The sequence below is a fragment of the Salarias fasciatus genome, chromosome 14, assembly GCF_902148845.1.
Source record: "Salarias fasciatus chromosome 14, fSalaFa1.1, whole genome shotgun sequence".
Classification (NCBI taxonomy): Eukaryota; Metazoa; Chordata; class Actinopteri; order Blenniiformes; family Blenniidae; genus Salarias; species Salarias fasciatus.
Genome location: NC_043758.1, coordinates 16,950,925 through 16,975,682, shown reverse-complemented (window position 1 = coordinate 16,975,682; position 24,758 = coordinate 16,950,925). Strand labels below are relative to the sequence as shown.

Below are 24,758 nucleotides of genomic sequence, written 5' to 3'. Positions count from 1 at the left end.
GACAGATATATTGCGATGGACAAGCAGTCATTTTGAGGGTTCTTGTAGATTTACGAGTAATTTTTCCAGGTATGTAAGCTCATGGTTGCAAAATTGCCTCACAGTCCGAGTCCAGTCTCAGCCTTTCTGTGTGAAGCTTTCGTGTGTGTGTGTATGATCGTCTTTCTCTGAATCCATCCTGAATGTAACCAAGATGTGCACCAGTGAGCTGCAACCCTGAACCTGACAAACGGTGTAAAGACGGATGGATGTAATTTGTCTCCTGCTTAAGAACAATTTACATTCTCAGCCCCTTTTAATGTCGCGTCATGACCGAGTACACTCACCGTTTGAGTCCGTCTTTAAACCTTTTTTTTTTTTTGTAGCCAATAGGTTTATTCTTCCAACAGAGGAAATTCCAGCTTTACATTTCTTCATTGCGTCAGTTGTAGACGTTTTATCATTTATCTGAGAAATGTGAAGGTAGAGTTTGAAAACCGCTGCACAAAATTGGTTTCCTGGTATAAAAAGAAAGTAATACTTTGAATAGTTTCTATTTTTGGTCAAGAATCATTAACAGCACTTTGACTTAAAACTGAATATAATTCAATCTACATAATAGTCATAGTACAAATTTTAGGGTATTTCTTGTCCTGAATTTTTCCCTGTGCAGACCTGACAATGTGTGAAATTACAATGAAAATGACAAAACTTTACATGAATTCTGCGCTTCACTTGATTTAGAGTCTCTGCTGATAAAACCTGCCTTTGGTTTAACTGGAGCTGGATCGTCTCACACAGCCGAGCAGCCAGCTCGTCTTCCCCTCTCAGTCCAGCCGACGACTACAAGCTAAAACAAACGGCAGATTTCTGGTGTAAATGTGAAAAAACTAGCTCATTCCGTCCCGCTTCACAGCGAGACATGGCATGGAATAAGACACGTGAAAGACTTGAGCACATCTGACTGCTGCAGCAGATCATAATGAGACCAGAACTGAGATCAACTTTGTACTGTGCTTTTGGGGGAGAAAAGAAAAAAAAAGCGAGCTGTGGGTTTCTCTCTCGGCCCCCTGAAACTCCTGGCAGTCAAAACAGATGGAGCAGCATTAATTTAAAGCCTAAACAATGAGCACATGACAGGAAGGCCAGATTAAGTATTCTTCCTCGTGCTGATTTAACCGAGGAAAACAATGAGCTGCAGCTCTGAGAGCAGAGGATGGACGTTTAATGAGGGGATATTAGCAATACAGCAGCTCGGTGAAGTGATGAAAACTGAAAAGAAACAAAGGCAACATTCTGAAGTTGAAGCTTGAAGCGTGGGGGCGTGACGGTGGGAGAAGTGAATGAAATTAAAACAATTGTAACATCTCGGGAAAGCATTAAAAGAAGGAGAGAACACCATCTGCAACAGTCGGCAAGTAGAGCTTATTATTCTGTTTCTGGGTTAATAGAAAGTGTTTCATTCTTGACTTCATTCACTTATACTGACAAGAGGATGGGAGACAAATATATATTAAATTAACGTGGCTCTGAAAGAGATCGTCGGTACAAAAAGTCGGTCATTCGTTGGCAGACGAAGCGGAGTCGCTGGTTTAGAGAAGCCTCTCTCTCGTGTGTCGGTTCAGCAGCCTCCTCACGGCAGAGTCCATATTTCATGCAGCCGACTTTCAGCTTTCCGAGTCCATGAGGAAGGTCTCAAAGTTGGGGTTGAGCTCAGACACCAAGGCGTCCACAAAGTCCTCGATAGACGGCCGTCTTTGCAGCATGCCTGTCACAAAAGAAAAAGAGTGAAAAACGCCCGCACCGAGCAGCTGGTATTAACAGATTTTGTAGACCGAGGGAAGAAAAATAAAAAAGGAGAGATGCTGGGATGAACTGGTTTTCTATTTTTCCGTTGTTCCCTCTCATGTCAGCCTGACAGGAAAAGCTCCGTTTCTCCTAAGGTTGAAATATTTTCAGCCTGAGGTCACTGGTTTGAGGTTTGAGGAAACTGCTTTCTGAAGCAAAGTCTTTTCAAATAAAGACTTTAATCTGCAAACTTCTTCTTCCAGTTGACCTCTCACCCCCACTCTGGATCCCGTGTTCCACGTCGAGACTCTTCAAGTCTTCTTTTTGTTTTTGGAGGGATATTTTTCTAAATGTGTGCACACCACAAAAAGTCAAAATGGAATATTAAGTACCTGCTTCTTCTCAGCCTCAAGTTCTTTCTCCTTACCAGGAGGTATTTCACTTGCTAAAGTGTTTTGACCCTTAAAAGTTAAAAATCCCAGCTGACTGTGGCTGAAGGCCAAGGATACTTCAGCAGTCCTTCAGTGTTTCAAACTATAACATCACGACAAATACTGAAGTCACAGATTAATGCTTTCGACCATTTCAGTTCTTTCTCTGGACAATCTTATAAATATAAGAGGCTATCAGGTTGAGGGTTAAAATCCTGCTGTGGTCATAAGATCGACCCCTGAACCTCTGAGTAGCAGATCCAGTTGCTAATATGTACATTCTACCATTCACTCACACACTCATATATAACATTTTCAAAATTGGAACTTTCTGGTGACATACAGATAATAATAATAATAATGATAATTAAAAAATTTAACTAAAGCATTCTTGGTATTAAAAGTCAATGTTTTCCAGTGCATGCAGTCCAATAAAGCTGTGAAATGGTCCACACCACGTGTTCCTTCTTCAAACAGTGGGAATAAATGCAGTGTACATTTCAGCAGGTTTTATGGAGGCGAAACGGAACTCGCTCACACACATTTACAAAGACTCTCATTACACTCGAATGGGGCTAGTGTTGTGGAGCAAATATGACCGAGCGAGGCCTGGGAATGTGTGTGTGTGTGTGTGTGTGTGTGTGTGTGTGTTTTCAGAGCCTGTCTGCCAGCTCATGCGTGGAGGACTCCCTCGCTCGCTTTACAATTCAGCTGCACGCCGGCTTTGAAGTCAGTTCATTTCCCCTTGTGTAACTGCCAATGTAAATAGGCGCACTCTCCCTCCCCCTCTTTCCTGCATGGGTCACCTCCAGTGAGCGCGCACGCGCACACACACACACAACCACACACACACACACGCGGTGGTGAGGCTGCAGCGCTGCTGCCACCCTGTTATCATCTCAGCAGGTAGGGGCTTAGCGCAGGTTTTTGGCTCGGCCTCGCATGAGAGCGCCGGAGAGGGGATTATCGTCTCCGCTTACCCACCGGGTGCACCCTGCCCCTAGGCTACAAGATGATACCAACACACAGGGGTCCTCTGACATGCTGCAACCGCAAGGCCGCAGGATCCCTGGGAACAGGGGCGCCACATGAAAGCCATGATCTTCCAGCCATGAGTGATAGCCCCTGAATTAAAGAGCTGGCGATTTTCTTTTCTGCCGCGGCCACTGCCGACGTCCCCGACACCCGATGACCGCTTTACAGAACAGAACAAATCGCAGTGATGGACGGAAACATGAGATGTCCATACAGGTGTTACTGGAGCCCATTTATCAGATTACGCTTCGTGTTGGATTAGTAATAAAAACATGCTTGAGTTTTGTCATTGAGCTCTAAATGCCACTGCTTTGAACATTGTGCTATCTGAGGTGAGCGATGCTCCAGTCAGTCCAACATTCATGCACGTGCAGGTCTCAAGAGCAGCAAAATGACTCAGAGGGCAGAACTGCAAACACCTGAAAAGTCAAGTCAAGTATTTTGGTCTACGTTGCATTTACTCTAAAGAAACATTTTGAAAACAATCGCCTAAAGTGAGGTTATATGAGGTTTGCATGATCAAACTAAGACCATTCACACTTTTCAATCACACATTTTTAGTTTCTGGTTTCAAACAACCCCCCGACAAGCATCAATCTTAAAATATTTCTGTAAGGTTTTGCTGAAGATGTTCATGCCATCCTATTAAATCAAACTTGTCACTTGCTGAAAAGTGAAAGAACAGCGACACACAAAAACCTTTGCATTCTGCTTGTTTTTTGTTTTTTTTGCCACAGAGTTGTATTTTGACCTTAAGAAACATTGGACTGCATTTTTAAGAACATGTAACCTCTGCCTCCCCGCTGAGATATGCAGCACAAGAAACAAAGTGGGGCGGCGGTGGTTAAGCGGTGCAGGAGCCGTGCAGAACTTGGAAGCGAATGAAAAATGACATCTAAAAGAACCGGCAACAACGTATCTACGCGCATGCAGACGGCTCTTATGAAGGTAAGCCGCCGTTTGGAGTGAACAGTCTCCTCAGTGAGCAGGACAGAGCGAGGCAGCTCTGTTTTCATTTGTTTTAATCCATGTCAAATGTAGAGCAAAACTTCAGTAATGGTTTTTACAGTAATATTTTAGAAGCAGTAATCACCTATTTGCAGGTTGACAGGCTGAGAGGAAAAAAAAAAAAAACACCAAGTCTATGGTGCAAACTGCAAAGACTTGTGTTAAACCCCTAAAAGCACATGAACAACAAAAGCAGCGGAGTTGCAGTAACGCGTTACTTTATTTTGGATCGTATGTGCGTGAACAACCCCTGTGGGCCACTGGTCGAACTCTGCACACAGTCTGAGGAATCATCAACACCACTTTCACTAACAGATGTAATTTCCTGATTGTGTATTCAATGGGGGGAAGCTGATGTCGGCCGCATGCTGGTGTGGTGATAAACAAGCAGAGTCAACATGACGAGAGCGATGAGAGGCAGCAAGACGAGGAGGAGGAGGAGGAGGAGGAGGAGGAGGAGGAGGAAGAACGGACGGAGAACAAGTTGGCAAAAAAAGAATAAAAAAAAGGAGGTGTGATCATGAAACATGTTCGTAAAGGTAAACAATGGCCGCCGTCCCAGCTTCTCACCACCAGCAGGCCGTGGTGACAGCACTCGGTGCTCACGCAGTGTTCACCGCAGACAAGAGGAGGAACAATACGCGGCGAGGAGTGAGTCTTTTCTCAGCCCCGGATCCCTGGGAGAGTTTGAGAGGAATGCACAGATAACCTCAGAGTCATAACAACACTGCGGAGGAGGATCTCATCTCTGAAGCTGCGTTTATAGAGACACACAGAGAGGAGGGGATGGAGCAGAAACGTAAAAAGGCCGACGGGGTAAAATAAGCACACAGTATGGCTACAAAACACTAAAGCTGACAAACTTGAGGAAGAAAAGGTGCACTGCCTTTAATGTGGGGTAAAACTTGGGTTTAATAAGTCGCAGTATTCACAGCTGTCTCTGGGTCGAGTTGTAAAGCACAACACTTCAACACACTCCTGCAAGTAAAACCGTGAAGCTGCTTGTTTGAGTAGCAGTGCATGTAATTATTGCACCTATTCTGGATTTTAAGGCCAGAAACCAAATGAGGCTGGAAACTTGTAGCAGAACAATCCTAAAGAATCTGCTGATCACACAAACACTGAATAACTGTAAGAAAACGCAAAAATATGAGCGTAGAATAAAAGTGTGATTCAAGGATCTCCCTTTTCCGTTTACTTTAATTCACCAAATCAAAACAAAACAAGAAATATGCAACTATGCACAACAATGTCTGTGCTGCTTTTGGCCACAACTGTACCAGAATCCAATTCAAAGAAACCGAAGTCAGAGAATTATCTAACTTGTTATATAACTTGTTGATGGTAACGTCGCTGAAAGTTTTATATGAAACCTTAATAAATTAGCTCCAATAAACAGAGCGGTTTGTGCGTCGGCCCAGATGGGCCAGCTGATATTTACTCTGCAGATTCACACAGGTTGTCTCCCCCACCAGCTCGTGATTTGCAACAGAAGCCCTTCAGCGGCGCAGCGAGCGAGGCGCTCTGCATGCTCGACAGCGTTACGGCGGGCAGGACTGTATGCGCTCCCTCTTGGCTAAACACCGAGGATAAACCGGAGCCAAACTAAACATAGGCCGTGCTTTGTGTCCATTGTTGGGACGGCCTAAGGACAGGGGCTTTGCCGTGTGAGTCATCTCGTATTTAAGAGTTTCCATTTCCATTCATAATGGCGCTGACACGGCCATTGAGACGCGGGGCCGTCTACCCATTACAGTCGTCCTGCGCCGCTTTGCCAACTTGGCCGGCAGAGTTTTGGGTAAAACAGCAGGTGTTAACGGACGCAGAGCAAACTGGAGAAACTCAAACAGTGGAGGGGGTTTGCTCAAGGGTACTTCAGGATTACTCGCCGAGGAAAGGAAGTGCACCTCTCACTCAATTTCCCGGCCCAATTAGTCTAAGCTGGTGTGGGAACGTCCAAACTGTGGCGGTTTCTCTTTAGTGTAACTTTCACAGCCCCTCACGGTCTTATTGTTTGTAACACTTAAAGTCTCGAAACAGAGCCGAGTGGTTCTTACTGATGAACAGAAACTTAAATTAAACCGAAAATCACTGTTCAATGTACATTTTTTTTCTCCAACTAAACCTTCATTCAATCTTATTCTAACTTTTCAATATTATAAAACCACAGTCCCTCCCCGGCCGCCCCTCTTCCACCAAAGATATATGTGCAATAAAACTGCTTCGCTGTAATCATACACTTAACTGTTTCGCTGTGGCTCATTTTGCACTGCAGGCTGCAAAACAGTGTCTCATTGTTTCTCTGCAGCAATCACAACAAATTCCCTTCTATTCCGACCTAGACAGCCCGCAAAAAACGCGCTTGTTTATTTACTGAAAGGGTGGTGAGGTGATGGCTATCGGTGAAATGAAGACCTCTGTGGCCGACAAACAGCTCTGGGGATTGGTAATGACCGCTCTGGGGACCGGCCGGAGAACAGCTACCAACACATTTACACGTTTAAAACATGAACAATCAGCACCCCTGGCCTCTCCTCTTCTGCGTTTACCACATGACACAACAGTCGCATCGGTTACTTAAGATGGAGGGGGAGAGCACACATTTCTGGCTGCTTCAGTAGCTGCAGCTCTCAAGTATTCGAAACATGCCTAAAGTGTGAAAAGCAGTTACTTCTGTGGAACCCGGAGGCAAAGCAGGGGCTCACTGCCTCTGTAATTATCCCTTTGAAGTTCAGGAAGCTTTTTCTATAAACCTCACTTTAAGACAGGGCCAGAAAGCAGAGCAGTACAAGGGTGATGACAAACACTGCTCTGCCAGACTCTTTGTTCAGTAAGCACCTTCACAAAGAGAGAAAGAGGCGAACCTGCAGTGGTTTTGATGAGAAACTCTTCCCAACTCAAAACAATCAACATTCTTAAATGAGCAAAGCCCACATACTAGATGCAATTTTTTGAATTTGATGTTCAAGCAAACCTGAAAATTTGGATTTTGTTCTAAACAGTTCCTTTATCAACAGGAACCCCATGATTTTAAACCTGATTTCATCATCAGGAAAGCACTGGTTTTTATGTGACCATCCAAAATTTGGAGGGAAATAAATCTGCAACTATGACTTAGTTTTTTTTACTAATGCAGCACGTTTGAATTAGCTTTCGTTGTGCAAAGAAACCTACTTTACATGATCAGTCATGTTCACGCACACATGCACAGTGGTGGCAGCTGCCACGCAAAGAGCCCGAGCACCACAGGAAGCAGCTTTGAGGGTTACTGTCTCGCTCAAGGACACTTTGGCACATGGACTAGGCAAGATGGCGGACTTCACCTCGTTTAAATTAGATTTATTGGATATATTTTGTTTCTATGGCTGTAGAACCGAAAGAGAAAAGGTGTGTTTTTGATGATACCGAGAAGCATGTCACGAACGTCTGTGCTTCATCTCGTCTGTGCCTGGAGGGTCAAACTGGGCCAACATGATGACTGGTGTACAGAAACAAAGCTCTGTTTCTCTGCTAAGCTATGACTAAAAGCAGAACGTCTGCCAAATTGAAAAGATAGGAGTAAACGTGTTCAAGTGTTGGCCATAAAATTGGGATCTACACTGCTATTTACAAACACATCTACTTATGAAACGGCAAAAAAAAAAAAAAAAAAAAAAGGAATCTTTAAACTAGTATTCGTGACATTAGGTGACATTTAAATGGTGTTTTACAGCAACTGTCTGGAGAAGTTTTGTTTAGTTTATGACTCAAGGGTCAAAGTTTTCATTTATGTCATCACAATATCTGATGAATACTACATGAGGTCTTGTGATCATTTATTAATCATTAAACTGGATCATTTATGCTTCCTTTCAAATAAATGACTGCCTCACGTTCGGTAATCTTTCAGAGCGCTAATGGTGGATCTACAAAGCATGTCTGTGTTAAACTAGACTGTAAATGGGATTGTAAAGTATCTCCTGGAGTTCGCAGAGAACAACACCTGCTGTCACGCTGTGCTGTGGGATTGTAGAGGACTGTGCTGGTTTTTGACCATGCAAGCAGTCCAAACAGGGTCCAGGGACGGAGCCCCTGAGCCCAGGTAGATCCATTTTCTAGGCTGCAGCTATGGGAACAGCCTGAGCCATGAAAGCCCCCTCTGTGGCGCGACGTGAGGTTCACTCCAGCCCGTCGATCGCCTTTCACCCTCTCCTTTCCTCTTTCTTTGACTCGCTCGCTCTGCCCTGATGTTGCTGCGCTGGATTTCATTACTGGGTTTACGTTTCAACGCCGTCTTTTAACTGCGAAACATCCAGCAGTGGGCCGGGGGTGGGGGTGGGGGGCGGGGGGCACGCAGATAAAGACCAGCCGTTGACGGGCCTTGCCAGGTCTGCTCCGGTTCCCTGTTGTGCCCTCATGCCCCTGACACCAGCTCCGCTACGAGCTCGGCGGGGAATTGTTGCTCCATTCACCGGGATCTTTATTTGAAAGCATTATGTGTAATGACCTGGAGTAACGGCCTGGAGTCTGTCTTCTCCTGGCCTAAATACTGCTCTGAATATAAACGGGCCTTTCTTCGTCACTTCAAATCCTTTTCCAGTCCCCAGCAGGAATTCAGGTGGTCGCTTTGAAACTCTCCACCCCTCGGCAAAGAACACCGAGCAGCTAAACGCTTCAGCACATGCGCCGTTTTATAACTCCGACTCCGGATTTCATGATGTGACTTGCGATTATGGAGATATACGGTATGCGGCCGGCCCTGGTGAGGTGGCTGAATGAGCCTTCGAGACCGATGCGAAGAGCTTTCGCTGGACTTTAAGCATTTCTCCAGACACGGAATAAATTTTATTACCACTAGAAACTCAAAATGGAGCTGGACACAAACACAAGCGTGCAACCAGATCTGCCACACTAACAATTCTCTTTCATCTGCATTTCAATTTCTTGTTAAAAAACAATGTTTTTGGCGCAGCATAATTCCCAGCATGGATGTTTCTATGGCCTCGCTTCAACAATGACTTATGGCAGGCAGCGACAGCCAGAGGGATCAGTGTGACCGTGGTAACTATTCCACACACACACACTCTCTGGCCTATAATTAGAGTGGCACTTGCTTCAAAGAGAACCATAAAAGTAAATACTGTCAGTCCAACAACAGTTAATTGGACAGTAGATCTTATGAGGAGGATCTTATCTGAGGCTGGTTGTAATTTCAGAGGCTGGGCGCAGCCCTGCTCAGAGCTGTCAGAGGGACAATCCAGCGGAGGAAGGAGGGGGCGACCCAGAGGGAGAGATTTAAAGTACACTCCCAAATGTCACTCGATATTACCACTGTGTGTGTGTGTGTGTGTGTGTGTGTGTGTGTGTGTGTGTGTGTGTGTGTGTGTGTGTGTGCGCGCGTGTGTGTTCGTCCTCGCCTCTCCTCTATTGTTCTGTCCAGACGAGCTGCACTGATGACTCAGAAGGGAGGAAGAAGTGATGAGGAGGTGAGGGGGCGAATTTCATATAATGTTCAACTTCAGTTAACATCGAATCGCCTGAGTAATTTCTGTTAGATCAAAATAAAAAAATCCTAAAACAGCCAAACAAGCTCAGGGGCCAGTTTTTGGTTCAAACAGAAATAAGCTGAAAGTGTTTGTCTTTACCAGATTCAGAAATGAGTTACATTCACACACACAATAACGGCACGCTGCCATTCAGACCAAGCAAAACCTACGTCTGGACACATCTTTTAAAAATGGAGACCAACATGCACATCCGCAGACGGTAAGCTCACAGCATGAATACTCAGCTGATTCACAGTTTGCCAGCTATGAGCTGTTGAGGTGTTTTACAGCTATATGTTGGAAATACTTCTGATCAGGTTTTTTTTTTTTTTTTTTTTTTTTTTTAAATACTTGCAGAATCAGACATCAGCAGAGATTATATGTTTGTCTCTAAAAATAGTTTATTTACACAGGTTCAATTAAATTATCAACTAAAAAAATTCTCATATACAGTCAGATAACACTTTTTTTGGTAATTCGGCATGTGGCGTATTTGTTAAAAAGCTGCCGCCTGCATAAACGCCGGTTCACACACCTGCAGCAGATGGTCGGCATATGGTAAGCTCTTTTGTCCACCAAGCACATCTTCTTCCTGTCTACATATTGTGTTCGTGTTTGTCTTAACAAGAGTCTGGTTTTTCAGTTACCAGAGACACACGGCTGAGAAGCCAATCCTATCATCAGCTAATATTCCTCCAGTTAGATTACATCCACACACACACATGCAAAATGATCCATTGAGCAATTTACTTGAGATTGCAGTTTTTGGTGAAAGTTTTAAAGCGGACCAAATGATAATAAACCCCAGGAGGTGTGTTAAACTGGTAAACATGTGTCTTTGTGGAGAGAGAAACACAGGAGCAGTTGACCCTGTGGGCTGTCCAGCGTGTCACAACACATTTAGTGGCTTTCTGTGGCAATAATTAGACACACCCTGTTTTATTGAGGATCACGGAAACTGTGATTTCTAATCATCTTTAATGAGGTGGAATGAAGTTTGGGGGGCTGCTGTGGAGTGAGAAGGTCCAGGTGAAGGTGCTTTACAAACTATTTGGAATAAAGAGGAAAATATTCTTTAACAGTGTACAGTGTGATAAGTCGCTGTACTCACCCTCTACCATCAGCATGGGCTCCTTCGCTCCGCCGTGAGCCAACATTTCCCGACGGTAACGCTCACCCATGTCCCTTCATCAAAGAAAAGACAGATAAGGTTACAGACACCTGTATTTTCACACACTGTCGGCCCCTCTGCGGCCGCCGCAGCCACCACTCGCAGCCCAGGGCCAAGTCTCCTAATCTGTCCACAGCGGACGGGTGACAGAAGGCAGAGATCTGACGGCTGCAGGTGGAGCTGAAGCAGAGAACAAGAGGGAGGAGGCCGAAAGACGGACAGTGGAAGAACAGGAAAGCACGAAAATGAGAAGAACCGCGAGGCTGCGGGGCTCGGCGGACGACGGTTTCTCTTTCAAAACAAAGCGTTGTAATAAGAAAGGGTCTGGAAATGTGGATGAGTGTGTCTGTGAATCACGGCAGACACCAGCTGGGGTGGCCTGACTTCCACACCGGGGTCGTGTTTAATGTGAGGAGGAACGAGAACGGCTGAGAGGCGTCCTGTCTCTGCACAGTGAACAGAAAACACCAACGGCCTCACTTTGCCAAATCATTTTAGAAGAGAAGGTTTGGTTTATGAGGGTTGAATTAAAGCAGACAGAAGCAGAAAACATCGTCCTTGAATCTTAACCCCTCAACTTTGTTCCCACCTGTTGAGCGGATCCTGAACGAAGCACTGCTTCCACACCATGGAGGCCACGGCCCGAGACATCAGGTAAGAGTAGTACTTGGCTCCGTAGCCAATCAGATGGCTGAATCTCAGCTGCCAGGCCTGAAAAAGGACACATAATAATCAAATCAGCATCAAAACACTTTGAAACAAGTGCGATATCAGCAAAGTTTAACCGAAACATTGACTTAAACTTCACCATAATAAGGAAAGTGAAAAAACTAGTGTGAAAGAACACCAGCAAAACTCTTTTCACCAAATAACAGAAAGCGATAAATCAGTATTCTAAAATTAAAAATAATTGCCGAGTTGGGTGCAGTGTAACGCGGAGTGTGAAGAACATGTGAGTCATATCACAGCCTTTGAAGTTTTAAATGAATTTGCTCGTAAAACGTGTTGAGAGAAGCCGTTTCATGACCGCAGCTCAATATTCCATTCACAGTGGGGTTTAATCCGCTGTTTGCCTGCAACGAGGCACAGCAGTATCTAAGCAGACTGAAAACGGAATTAAAAAAAAGAGCATCAATATTTTTATTCTTTACAAAGCAGCACAGAAGGTGGATATTATAGGGAAGAAAAAAAAATAAAAAGAAAGTGGCTGCTTAACATACCAGAAGCTCTTTGAAGACGACAAGCTGCCTTTCCCATCTTCTTTGAAATAAAACAAGTAAATAAATACAGCTTTCCTTGACAACAAAACTTCAAATTACTACCTGCCAGCTCCTTCTATAAAGAACAAAACATGGAAATTCCTAAATAGCGAAAAAGCCCCATTCTCTCCTGTGCTTCCCCCCTCCGTCGGTGCCTGAGGGCCCCCCGCTCTCCATATCTATAAAGAGGAGCTCCTTTATGATCCCTGCAAATGGGGACTGTGGGGAATTCAGCTGGCAAACACTCAAACATTTAACCTGTTAGAAAAAGCTGCAGTTGCCATGTTTAAGAAACCAAAACAGACTGAAGACGCCTCCAAATATTTAAGATGTTCATTTAAAGCACATTAAAAGATTTATTCCTCCACTAAACGGGGATCTTCTCAATAAAAGTGTGCAGAAAACACACACACACTGGGTGAGCTTGTCTTTCCAGCGGTGACACAGCGGTTCAGTTAAAGGAGATTTGTTGTTGCTGACTGGATTTGACATTCATACTTGCCAAAACTGGAACTAATAAACGATCTGGAGAATTCAACAACAAGAAGAGAAATAAAGTTTTGTGCACCCTTTTGGCGAAGTAGGATTTCCACACTTCTAATTTCTGTAACATGCACAGTGAGACAAACAGGAACACTGAATATTTACCAGACATTACAAGGTCAAAAGACGTCTCAGAGAATGTAATGATGTACACAGACAAAATGTATGTATTAGAACTCAAAAAGGTGTTTTGGTTGGTTTTTAATCTTTTCTTTATCCATCTTAATTTGAGACCGTCGCTGTGATTTTACTCCATTTTTTGTGCGGTTTTATGATGTTTTGGTAACAAATCTGCAGCTATTAAAGAATTCTTTGGCTTGACGTGTCAGTCTTTGATAAAAAAAAAAGCTTTAGCGCTCATCACAAGGTGGCACGAACATGATTTCATGACTTCCAAGCTGCTCTTTGTTTTCGATTCCTTCACTTCGCATCAGGTGATTAATGTCAGCCTCTCCAACAGAGTGCAAGTGTGTCACATGTGAGCCAGATTTCCTTTTGATCTTTACTTACAAAGGATACAAAGTAAGAACCTTTTTCTTTTTTCTTTTTGTCGGAAGATAAAGGCTTTCTTGTTCTCTCTGAATTTAGCTGTGCAGGACTTTGTGGACTTATTGTACACAAACACATTTTATAGAAAAAGGCATGAAGACACAAACATGAGAGCCAAGAAAGGCTGACTGGAGAGAGATAAACACAGCGAGCGGAGCATTTTCTTTCTGCCATTTATTTCCAAATATTATCTTCAGCTCAAGGGTGAGCATGTGGTCTGTGTTATTCACAGCTGATCCCCTAACTGTACACAGCAGGAACTGATAGCTCCGCTCTATAAACTATATACATGTCAGCATCACCCTAATGTTTATAATCTGCGACTCCCCCTAACCTATTAACCACTCAAGTGCCCCTTTTTTTTTTTTTTTTTTTTCCTGCTGTGGAAACATTTCCTGAGCCGTGTTTCCATGAGGCCGTTCAGAGGGAGACAGAATCAGCGGGTTAATTAAAAAAAAAAGAGAAAGAAACAGAAAACGAGTTTGAGTCTGTCACTGAAGCATCTAAACAAATCTGTTTTCACTTGCTCTAATCCAAAGATGAGCCAAAGCTCCACGCTTGAGCGCCGCAATCAACCTCGGTTCAAATGAGGAAAAGCATCTCGCCGTGGTATTCCAGAGCTTTCGGCGCAGTTTTGAAAACGCAGAGTTAAAAAAAAAAAAAAAAAAAAAAAAGACGGTGGGAAACTCTATAACATAAACCGCAACCTCGTGAGGAGGAACTCCAGAGCGGGAGAGTGGGAGGGCTCCTGCGAGGAGAAGCGCTGGCGTTGGGGAGAATATGCAGCGGTTCTGTAATCTCTATTCCTGATGGCACCCTACATAATTATAGCTCTGAGTAAATGCTGCATGAAGGCCATTCTGGTTAAATTATGACTGTGTTTTTGAATCTCCTCTGCCTCCTGGCCTCATCCCCTCAGCCACAGCTGCAAAAGTGGGGAAAAACCAAGTGCTTTTTTCATTAAAGCGCTGAGAGGAAGAGTTTCAAATATTCCCCCGTGGGAGAGCTCATTTAAACGATCCCTTTGCTTTTTTATTTTAACAAGGCTTCAAAAAGAGGCTTTAATCCCTCAAAGACTGCTGTGCCTGCGTAAAAGATAAAAACACAAAAACAAAAAGGAGGGAAAGGAAACAAAAGGGGAAAGGGTAAAGAAAGCAGGCTGTGCCGGTACAGTGCTGTGATCCACGGGGCAGAGGGGAGAGTCTGCAGGCAGCCACACACAACTCATCAACTTCTAACGATGGAATTCATGTATGAAGGATAAAAGCTGCCGAAAACAATATTTTACCGACACTGCGAGGAAGAAAGGCTGAGTTGTACCGTATTGGGCGTATAGGGCAAACCGTAGAACTTCTGCTGCATGTTCTTCAGGGTTTCGGTGGTGGAGCAGTTCTGAGGTTTGCCGTGGTAGATCTGGTCCAAGACCGCGTAGAAAATCTAAACAGAGCAAAGAGTCCCCATAAAATCAAACATGTATGCAACACGTGGATGCTCCATACAGCTGCCTAAAACACACAACTCTGCGTGTGGAGAGAAGATCTGTTTCCACTAAGATTAACACTATATAAAATAGTTTTTTGCTTGTTTATAAAACTTTGTTTTTATGGTTTTCATGGTTTTATGTTCATCACTGTCACCCACTCACACTCCAGAGCAGACATCTGCCATGAAAGGCACACCACACACAACTGAGAGCAACTTAAGGTTTATTTTCTTACAAAGGAGCAATTCTACACATGACTTTTTTTTTTTTGTAAACATTTGTAAAAGCATAATTACTAACGTACAGCACTTCAAGATCTAGTAAAAAAACTAGTTTTACTGTGGAGCTCGAAGCTGTTGTTAGTCATTTTACTCATTCTGTGATTTTTATGCATGTTAAAATAAAAGTTGGTCAAATGTGATAGCAACTAAGTATTCCCACTCCGATTCCCACGACTGTAACCTTGAAACTCTTAAATGCTCCTTTGAGATGAGTTAAATACAGGGACAGACTTCACTCTATTACAGTGCAAATGTAATGAATTATTCCTTTTTTCCCCCTTGATAAGCACGTTAAACTCGCTGAGTGCAGCTTTAGGAAATCTGAGCAGCTGTGTACGCTTTGAAAAGTGATGAACACACTGCAGACGAACTTGCAGAGGTCAGAAATTTTTACCTGCAGCTGGGTGTCTGCAGCTCCGCACACCTTCTTCGACTCGCAGAGGCGAGCCACCATGCTCTCAGGGAGAGGCTGAAGACACAACCAAGACACAAACCTCTCAGCTGAGGAAGGATCTCTACTGAAGTTTACGTTTTTAACATCACGGCGAGCATGAAGCATGTCTCACGATGAGGACTCAAGTTTACCTGTCCGGTTTGGTAATGACGTGCAAACTGACTGATGACTCGATAGTCAGTGGCAAAGTACTCCATCAGGATGGATGGCACTTCTGCAAAATCAGTCGCACATCTGGTTCCTAAAGGAGAATCAACAAATGGCATCAAGGTAAAAAAAAGAGTCGATGCACAGCAGCTACAGACAAAACCACCACTAACTCTCGTCAGGCCACATATGGAAAGGACTAAAAGGTATCAACAAATGTCCTAAAGCGGGAATTAAATAATTAATTACACTGATTAAATAACAGCTTTAATACTATACTAAAATGTGAGCATAATTTTTCAAATGGAGCTGTAAACACAGCGTATCCTAATAAGAGCCGACAGTAGATTCTGTTATTAGGTGAGAATAAATACTTCTGGATCTTAAATGACTTGTAAATGAATCCATCAGCTCTACCTGACAGGTTCAACGATGTTAAATGACACCTCTGGAAGCCAAGTATCATTTAAACCCGTCCCTGGGGCTTATATCAAAAGTATTTATCCTCTATTTTCGATTTGCCACGATCTGTGTTCAGCCCCATGAATTCAACTTGCACCGTTTGGAGCTGCATCGTTGTCATTTTTTGATATCGTGCCCATAAAATGTCAAATATCAACCTCCTCCTCCTACAGCTGTGGACTGTTATTACTTTGCGAAATCCTCAGTGAAGCAAACACCAAATCTGAACGCTGTCCTACTTTTTTTTTCTCATCTCAGTACTTCTTTCCTGAAGGTGCAGGCGGTTACTGGGGGTCGCACCTGTGACGTGCTGGTAGCGAGTGCGCCCCAGCATGGAGTGCATGGCGTGTCCCATCTCGTGGAAGAGGTTCTCCATCATGCCGGGGGTGAGTAGCGTCGGCGCGCTCTTGGTGGGGTGAGGAAGGCTCAGCATCAGCACCACCACCGGCAGCTGGTACTGACCCGACTCCTGGCAGCGGCGGCCGCCGCGGATGGTGAAGTGACAGTCCTGCCGGGGGAACGAGGAGGAGGAGGAGGAGGAGGAGGAGGAGGAGGAGGAGGATTCTATAACAGCTTTAAATTAATCACTAGTCTGCTTTTCAGGCCAAGTACATCCGGCAACACGCATCTTGTGAGACACAATATAGACCGAGGATAACCTGGATGCAGAGATAAGAGAAGTGTACGCAAAAATGGAATATTTTCAAATGATATCAGTAAACAGTGTGTGTGTGTGTGTGTGTGTGTGTGTGTGTGTGTGTGTGTGTGTGTGTGTGTGTGTGTGCGCATACCTGATGAGGTTTATCTGGACGATGGAAAAAGTCGCAGTAAATATACCCAAGTAAACCCTCCGACTCATGCACGACAGCCTGAAGTGATCACACAGAAAACACATGGATTAAAGAAGGAAAGGAAACAGACTAAAGCACTGATAGTTAACACACACAAAAAAAAACAAACAAACGCATTTTTCACTCTGAATGGTGAATTACCAGCTTGCGGACGTCCTCGTTCCACACCTCTCCCGCACTGGGATGCTCAGACATGAGGGAGACGCCGTAGAGCTGAGAGAAGAGGTTGTTCAGACCCTCCATGCAGGCGCCCAGAGACAGGTACGGGCTGTACAGGCTGGGCTCGATGTTGAACCTGCCACCACGAAGAAGCACGTCCAGATCACAAGAGCCACCATTTCAAATCTACTGCAACTCAACCCTCTGACGAAAAATGAAGTCAGCAATAATATTATAGCAAAAATATGAAAACAGAACACTCACAGATTCAGCCCACTCTCTAAACTAACAGTACTTTTTAAAGGTTTCTCTTTTAAAACATTATTTGATGGAACTAGATGGTCAGATTGTTGGGGGTTGGTGCGCTTGTTTCTTCCCTGAGGCCACTCACGCCTCAAAGAGATCCATTCATGCTGCTGAGGCATTTTAGATGACAGTCACCAAACCAAAACGCTCGCCTGTGGACGGTCAGTGAAGAGTAACGGCTCTGAAATGTCCAACTCAAGCAATGACTTTTTACACATTGTCCCAAACCTCCAACTTTGGTCTTCTGGATAAGATTAAACTGAATTCGAGGTTTGCGGGCTGGGAGATGTGATAACAGATGTGTGTCGTTGTTTTAAAAGCTCAGAGGACAGAAAATTTTAACGTAATTGTCCCCGCTGTTCAACTGTCTGAGTCCAAACCACAAACACGAGGAAGACGAGAGGTTCTGAGTGAGACTCAACATGAGCATGAAGATCACAATCGGATCGTTCCTCCTCTGAAAGTCTGAAAACTTTGACCAGCTTGTAGCAAATACGCACACACACACACACACACACACACACACACACACACACACACACACACACACACACACACACACACACACACACACACACACACACACACACACACACACACACACACACACACACACACACACACACACACACACACACACACACACACACACACACACACAAAATGACACCCGAGGGGCCTGTAACACCTGCAAAGAAGTGAGACTTCTCCAGAACATCTGGAACAACGTGTCATGGACCAGAGGCGAGAGCTGGGATGGTAAATCTCAGCTCGTAGAGAAACAGATAAAGCTGGAGACACTCATTAGAACTGAACTTGTGAATTGCTGAATTGCTGAGATGCTACAAGTGATAATCACTGATAAATAAAGGTTTTGAGGTTGCAGGGGGCAAACAAATATGAGACTGTGGTTACCTGTCGCTCTGTGTTTGCCCTGTGACAGACTGACGCGCCCTGCCTTGACCAGCGCCAGCTGGCATCAGCTCCTTCACCCTGCGATGCCAAGTTCAATTCATCAGCATAAAAGAAGAATAGCTTAATTTTTTTTCCTCCCAAAATCACTTAAGATTTTAATTCAGGCGGTTTTTGATTGGTCATGCTACAAATGTCTGATATGCTGAAGGATCCTGTTTGTGACTGGGCGGTCAAGGAGGTTTTAATGATTACTATATGGGCAGAAATCTCTGCTTCTCTGCTTTCTTGTGAGTTTTTGAACATTCTAGAAATCATAAATGGTCCAGGAGTTATGTTTATGGGAAGGTTAGGAATAATTCCATGAGGAGGAGGAGATTTAAATGCCTTAAAAAAAACACACACACACACAACCCAATGATAAAGGCTCTGATTTAAGATGATTATTTTCACTTGATTCAGTTTTGTGATTAGAGGGATCATCCAGAACGCTGCTGTGCCTCTCCATTGACCTTTTTCATAAAAGGTGAAACCTGAGAAAGAGCTGCGACGCTATAAAAACCCGCATCTTCTTCCACCAGCACAAAGACAGAGATCAATGTGAGTTTATCAAATGCCACCAGGCAGAGGAAAATACATTCTGAGAGTCACACGCTCACCTTTCAGCACGCAGAACACCACTGAGGTAAGGATGATCCCACGGCATCAGCTCCTGTAGACAGGTGGAGAACATCGGTGTGTGAAAAACACAACTAAATGAATCTTATTCACATGTCTGAATGTTCATCATGAGGAAGTGTTTACTCACTGAATTACGAGGGTTGATTTTCTTCTTCATGTCCCTCATCATCTGAAAGTCTTTTGCTGTTCTGAGAAAACAAAACACAACAAGCCTGACTGACTGGAGGCAATAATACCTTTACCAACTCAGGGTCAACAGAGGCCAGAGCCTATCCCAGCATGCATTTGGCTGAAGGCAGTGGAACACCCTGGACATGCTGCCATTCACACACTCGGATATTTGAGTATTTCCACACATGGAATACGTTTCCATTTAAAAAAAAAAAAAAAAAAAAAAGACCATGTTGACATCTGAAACTTGTACAAACAATATCTAAGTCGCTATGTCCATCAGAGACAAAAACAAACCCATCTTAAACATCTCAGCAGCTCACAGAAACCTTCACCGAGCAGAACCCCTTCAGTGATTTAATCTAATTTACGAGAAGAAGGTACCTGTGTGACAGCTTGTCTGTTAACAGCTTCAGGAAACTCATTACGGTTTCTGAAAAACGGCGAGAAGAGAAAAAAAGCAGCACGTAATTAGAGAAGAAGAGAATATCATTCATTAATGTCACCGTTTCACCAGCAACAAGAGAGATCTACTAACTGACAGAGAAAATCAATCACAGCAAAAACAACAAGGCTAATTATAAATCAGATTTAAGGGATCAGAGGGATATTGGAAAACCAGATTTGGGGTCGAATGGTAGCTTGTTTTTCCTGTTTAATCTACTTGTTGATGTTTAGAAGACTCGGTATCTGTTTCAGAAGGTCAGACAGCAGAACAGGTGTTATAATATTCTAAAGTTATAGGAATATATTCCAAGGGCAGAGTGGGTCTTCTGAATGTTTACTGGGAAAAATTTAAACTTTTGTATAAACTTATATATAAATATATAATTCAGTCGTTGGGTAATTGTATTCAGATTGGAGCAGCAGTCTGTTTAGGCAGCAACGGCTTAATGGAAAATGTTATAAATAAAGTATGGAAAACTGTGTGAGAGCAACGCATTGGACATATCTGTGGACACAAAGAGGAAAACTATTCTGAGTTTCTTTAAGAAAAAAAAAAAAAAGAGGTGTGAACCTGGTGTTTTGGCCATGGTTCCCTTCAGGGCTCTGTGTCCGAAGGACTCGTAGCCCACCAGCTTGGCCAGCTTGTATCTGCACCTCAGCAGCTCCTCCAGACAGTTCATCAGGTCTGCGTTTGGATAGAGGTAAATCCTGTAGGCGATCTCCCGCACCTGCAAGTGGAGGGCAAGACTCAGTACAAAGTCATGAATTCAGTTTGAAATCAATGCATGAGCAAAAGATGAAAAAGACTAAAGAAAAAAGGCTTAAAAATGGATCCAGAGATTTTTGAACTTCAAGATGTCTTTAAGATAAACTGACATGAATGTTGACTGGATTATGACATGTGACATTTTCAATAGAATAACACTTGTATTCCCCCCCTCTCTACAATGGTGCTTGTTTGAGTGTTTTTCCTCTATTTATCAAGTGGCATAAAAAGAAAAATTCTTCATGAGTTTCTTTAATTTCAGCTGAAATAAAATGTGTTACTATTACACAAAATCAGTGTAGCATAAAAATGAATTAATCGAAAGTGGGATAGCTTGACAGAGCACATCTCTAAACTATCTATTATTTCATAAAGCATTTTATACAAGCTTCACATATTGGATAAAACGGAATAAATAACTTCAACCAGAGTTTACTTCTAGTATTTTACATATGAGGAAGTCGCCACCTGCTGGGCATTACTGGAACTTTTTAGAAGACCAGACTAAATGGTGTACGTACCAAATCATCAGGGGAATCTGCATGTAAGCCCCCCACTTGAACGAAGCTCCCTTCCTTGAGAAAGTGTATGTGCAGATGCTCAGGAATTGCAGACTTTGCAATTCTGTTTGGCACATGAGAACCGATCAGAAACTCATTGTTCAGATCCAAAAGTTTCACGTGAAGGCTGACGGCCTCTTTCCTCTGCCGGGGAAAAACAGAAACGAGGGTAGTGAGTTAAACCGAACAGGAGGGGCTCATCAACGCTGTGCTCACGGGCTGTCTTTATAGGATCGTGTCTTGGAGGTGTTGTGGCATGATAATGATCAACTCACCAGTTTGTCATCCAGATGAATTCCACTAATTTCAAAGTCAAACATGAACAACTCTGCCACCCGCCTGCAAAGCCAAACGATTTGTGAATTCATCACTACCAGACAAACATCGAACATAAATACAGATACATTATATAGTGTATTTACATTATATTGTCAAACGTATTTATTTTAAATCATAGGATTTAATATGTTGATCCACCCTTTCCAGCTATAACAGACTCATCTCCAAACCTGTCCCACAAAGTAGGGAGCGTAAAATCGTGCAAAATGTCTTGGTCTGCAGACGCTTTCAGAGTTTGTTTTCCTGGAACTAAAGAGCCGAGCCCACCTCTCACAAAACAACCTCACATCATAATCCCCCTCGCTCAAGCATTACACCTGGTACAAAGCAGTCAGACAAGAACTGCTTTCCTGGCAACTGCAGACTTGGCCATAAGACTTGGTCATGGAGATCCACTCCATGAATATTCTCTCCAGACGGTTCTTTAGCTATTCCGAAGATCACATGAAGCCTGGATTCTGCATCTACTGACTCGATTTGCAGAAAGTTGCCGACCTCTGGCCGCTATCCTTCTACAGAGCTGACGGCAGACACAGACACTTAACAGGACAGCAGTGCTTACCTCGTGTCTGGGTCCAACTGAGCTACGATGTCTGGATCGTCCAGCAAATTCTTCAGACTCTTACATAACTCGACGTTAGTATTTAGTCTGAAACACAAACACATACATAAGGGTGCATCAAATGGCAGCATGCATTTAATGACAGCACAATCTGAAACTGGGATTCCCTGGCGTGTTGCAGTTGTGAAAGTCATCTGTAAAGGTGAGACCATAATATGATGCTTCTTACTTTTCCACAACCGTACCGATTTCCATACAGGTTTTCTCTGCAGCTTCACGAAACGCAGGATCAGGATGAGCTACTTTCACAAAGTCTGCCTGCGTATAATAAGGAAATGTCAAATTAGCAATGATGAGGGAAATGTCTTGCACATACAAATTCAGACCTTTTCTTTTAGTTTCCTGCAACAGACTAATTAGCTGATGAGAACAACCTGTTCTGGTTGAAAAAGAAAACATTTTGGCACTGCCTAGCAGACGCTTTGGCTTTCTGTTCAGACAAACAGATTATTTGTTGACATTTGCACAGAGAAAGCAAGCACAGTATGACGTGAATCTAGTGGCAAAAATATGTGGCAACTTGTGTTTTGGCTCAAGAACTTTTTTTTCTGGAATTCAAAATCTGGATGCTGATGAAAGTTACCAATAACACTTTAACAATTACTGGTTCCTCATTGTAGTAGCCATCATAAGTAATAACAGTACATACTGTTGCATACAAAAGTTGTTACTTTTATTGAAAAAATATTGAATTATTCATCTTTTAACTTAAAATGTATTGCTTGTGAAAACAATACAAACCCAATTTGCGCAAATGTGCTAAATTACAAAAAGCCATTTACCTTACACCTCCTCCATCACTGCCATCAGGCAGGTGCTGCTGAGCATCCAAGGCTTGAAGGGATATTTTAAAAAGTCCTTTGTTTCCTCTGCCATACGTGCATTACAATATATTTTTATGTTACGTGTCTTTAAAAATATGTTTTAACTGAGATTATACTGAGCCTAAGAATAATTTTAGTTTCCATTTTGTTAAGACAACGTTCAGCTGTCCATGTTACCTTTTTTATTTTTTTACACTGACTTGGTTAACTGGCAATAAAAACAGGAAGGTGAGAACTAAAAATGATTGAAGCATTTTTAAGCAAAGCATTAGTGTTGAACTTACCAGATCGGCTACTTTACATAAGCCATCTGAGAGCTGGTCAAAAGTCTCCACTGTCTCAGCTCCTGGGGGACACGAGCAAGCCTTCTCCACCAGTTTCTCTGTGTTCTTCAGAGCTGTTTTTGTGGCGAGCTGGAAGCCTGCAGGACAGGTCAGCTCTGGCACCCCAAACAAACCCTACAAGCAAAGGATCACACACAAATCAAGCCAATCACAATAGAGCATTAACAGAGACTACAAGCAGCAGTCATGAGGCTTGACAGTAAGAATAAAGACGAGCACAAACCACGTTTTTCTCCAGCAGATCCAGCCTCCTGTGAGGCTTGGTATTGAAAGCAGCTCCAACTGGCGACCATGTGGTGACATTTCTCCGGAGATGTATCCACAGGCTCCGGTGTTTAACCAGGTAAAACAGTCTCCGACAAGCAGACATTGTGTACTCCACCTGCTCGTACTCCTGTCCTGTTGATGTCCACTTAGCCTAATTCAGCTGACAGGAGCTGGTAGAGGGCATGCTAACATGTAGCTTTGTTGACACTTTGCTGAACAAAAACGGAAAAGTAAATCTCTTAAGCCTCAATGAAAGCGCTCCTGTAATAGATGCCTTTCTTTTCGGGTAAACAGAACCCTTACATTAGCTTTTGTTGAGCATAAAGCGTACTGTTTAATTAATAAACAAACTCCTCACATGTACACTATCTGGTTGTCTATCAAGGTAAATCGAATGAGCGACTGTGTTGGTACATTCGTCAAAATATGCAGAAAAATATAACCCATATTTCACATGCTAAATTTTTTTTTTAGGGGAATCACTTGGTTAGATACGTTCATTTAGACCTATTTTATAGTTTTCTTTGAATTGTTGTAAATATCTATTTAAGAAAAAATACTAATTTAACGAAAGTGCGAGAAGAGAATGAAGGTTGAATTGATGACGTCATAAACGAAAGACGTGCGTATTTGTAAAAAAAAACACGCTTTACAAAAATGATAAGTTTTAATAACTCATTTTCGCAAATACACAACTCGTAACTAATTGGTGATGAAATATTTTGATCATCTTTAAAACTTTTTTTCGCATCGATTGATGCGTCGTTTATCCGCTTCCTAAGTTCAAATGAAGTAAATAAAACGTGAGTAAATTTCTCTTACGTAATGCAAACGAATTAACTCATTATATAATTTCCAGGAATGAGCTTTCTCAAACTCGACCTGGACTATAATCTGTTAAAGAGAGCTCTGGCTTTGAATCAAAGAATAATGAACACAATGAAGGAAAACGTTCTCTATAAAGCTGTTGCACATTGGAATATCTACTACATAAAAAAGTACAAGGTAGGAGAGCAGGTTTCAAAAGAATATTGAAGAAAGTAGCTGTGAAAATGGTTGCATTTTAGATTTTGTTCAAAGCAAGAGGCCTGGTAACAAAAATAAAAAATACCCTGCAGACTGCAGTGCCAGGCTATTATAATTTTTTGCAGTGGTTTTGGGTTTGAATGTCTCTGAATGACTATCTTTTCCCTGTGTTAGATATGTTTCTGGATCTTTTAAGTGATAAAGTATTATTTAAAGGATGTAGGACTTTTCTGGACCACAGGAAGAACAGTAGTCCCCAACTAATGGGGATCCTGTCAAATAAAATGTTGAATTCACTTCACCCTGTCATCAACGTCATTTAGTTTTGAGTAGTTACCCATCTGACAGCTCGGATGTGTTGTGATGGT

At 42.9% G+C, this 24,758-nt stretch overlaps 1 protein-coding gene across 1 annotated transcript; it reads right to left on the bottom strand.

The window, feature by feature from the left end:
• Positions 1-282: 282 nt before the first annotated feature.
• Positions 283-23,467, bottom strand: LOC115400368 (mitochondrial intermediate peptidase). Its single transcript, XM_030108191.1, has 19 exons — positions 23,321-23,467; positions 23,038-23,211; positions 22,099-22,187; positions 21,870-21,956; positions 21,244-21,307; positions 20,930-21,112; positions 20,214-20,370; positions 19,580-19,628; positions 19,152-19,212; positions 19,003-19,055; positions 17,108-17,261; positions 16,907-16,984; positions 16,416-16,623; positions 15,638-15,747; positions 15,447-15,521; positions 14,609-14,725; positions 11,527-11,648; positions 10,878-10,951; positions 283-1,747 (listed from the first exon to the last, which is right to left on the bottom strand). Exons 1-19 carry the CDS (start codon positions 23,465-23,467, stop codon positions 1,647-1,649), a joined length of 2,103 nt encoding a protein of 700 aa, XP_029964051.1. The 3' UTR covers positions 283-1,646.
• Between the last annotated feature and the right edge of the window lie 1,291 nt (positions 23,468-24,758).

Bases quoted from the DNA above. Each gene is read 5' to 3' on its own strand.
- LOC115400368 (XM_030108191.1), bottom strand. From the start codon at position 23,467: ATGTCTGCTTGTCGGAGACTGTTTTACCTGGTTAAACACCGGAGCCTG. The intron at 21,308-21,869 runs GTAAGCACTGCT...TTGGCTTTGCAG, and splicing joins CAGTTGGACCCAGACACGAG to GCGGGTGGCAGAGTTGTTCA. The intron at 15,522-15,637 runs GTAAACTTGAGT...TTGTGTCTTCAG, and splicing joins GTCATTACCAAACCGGACAG to CCTCTCCCTGAGAGCATGGT.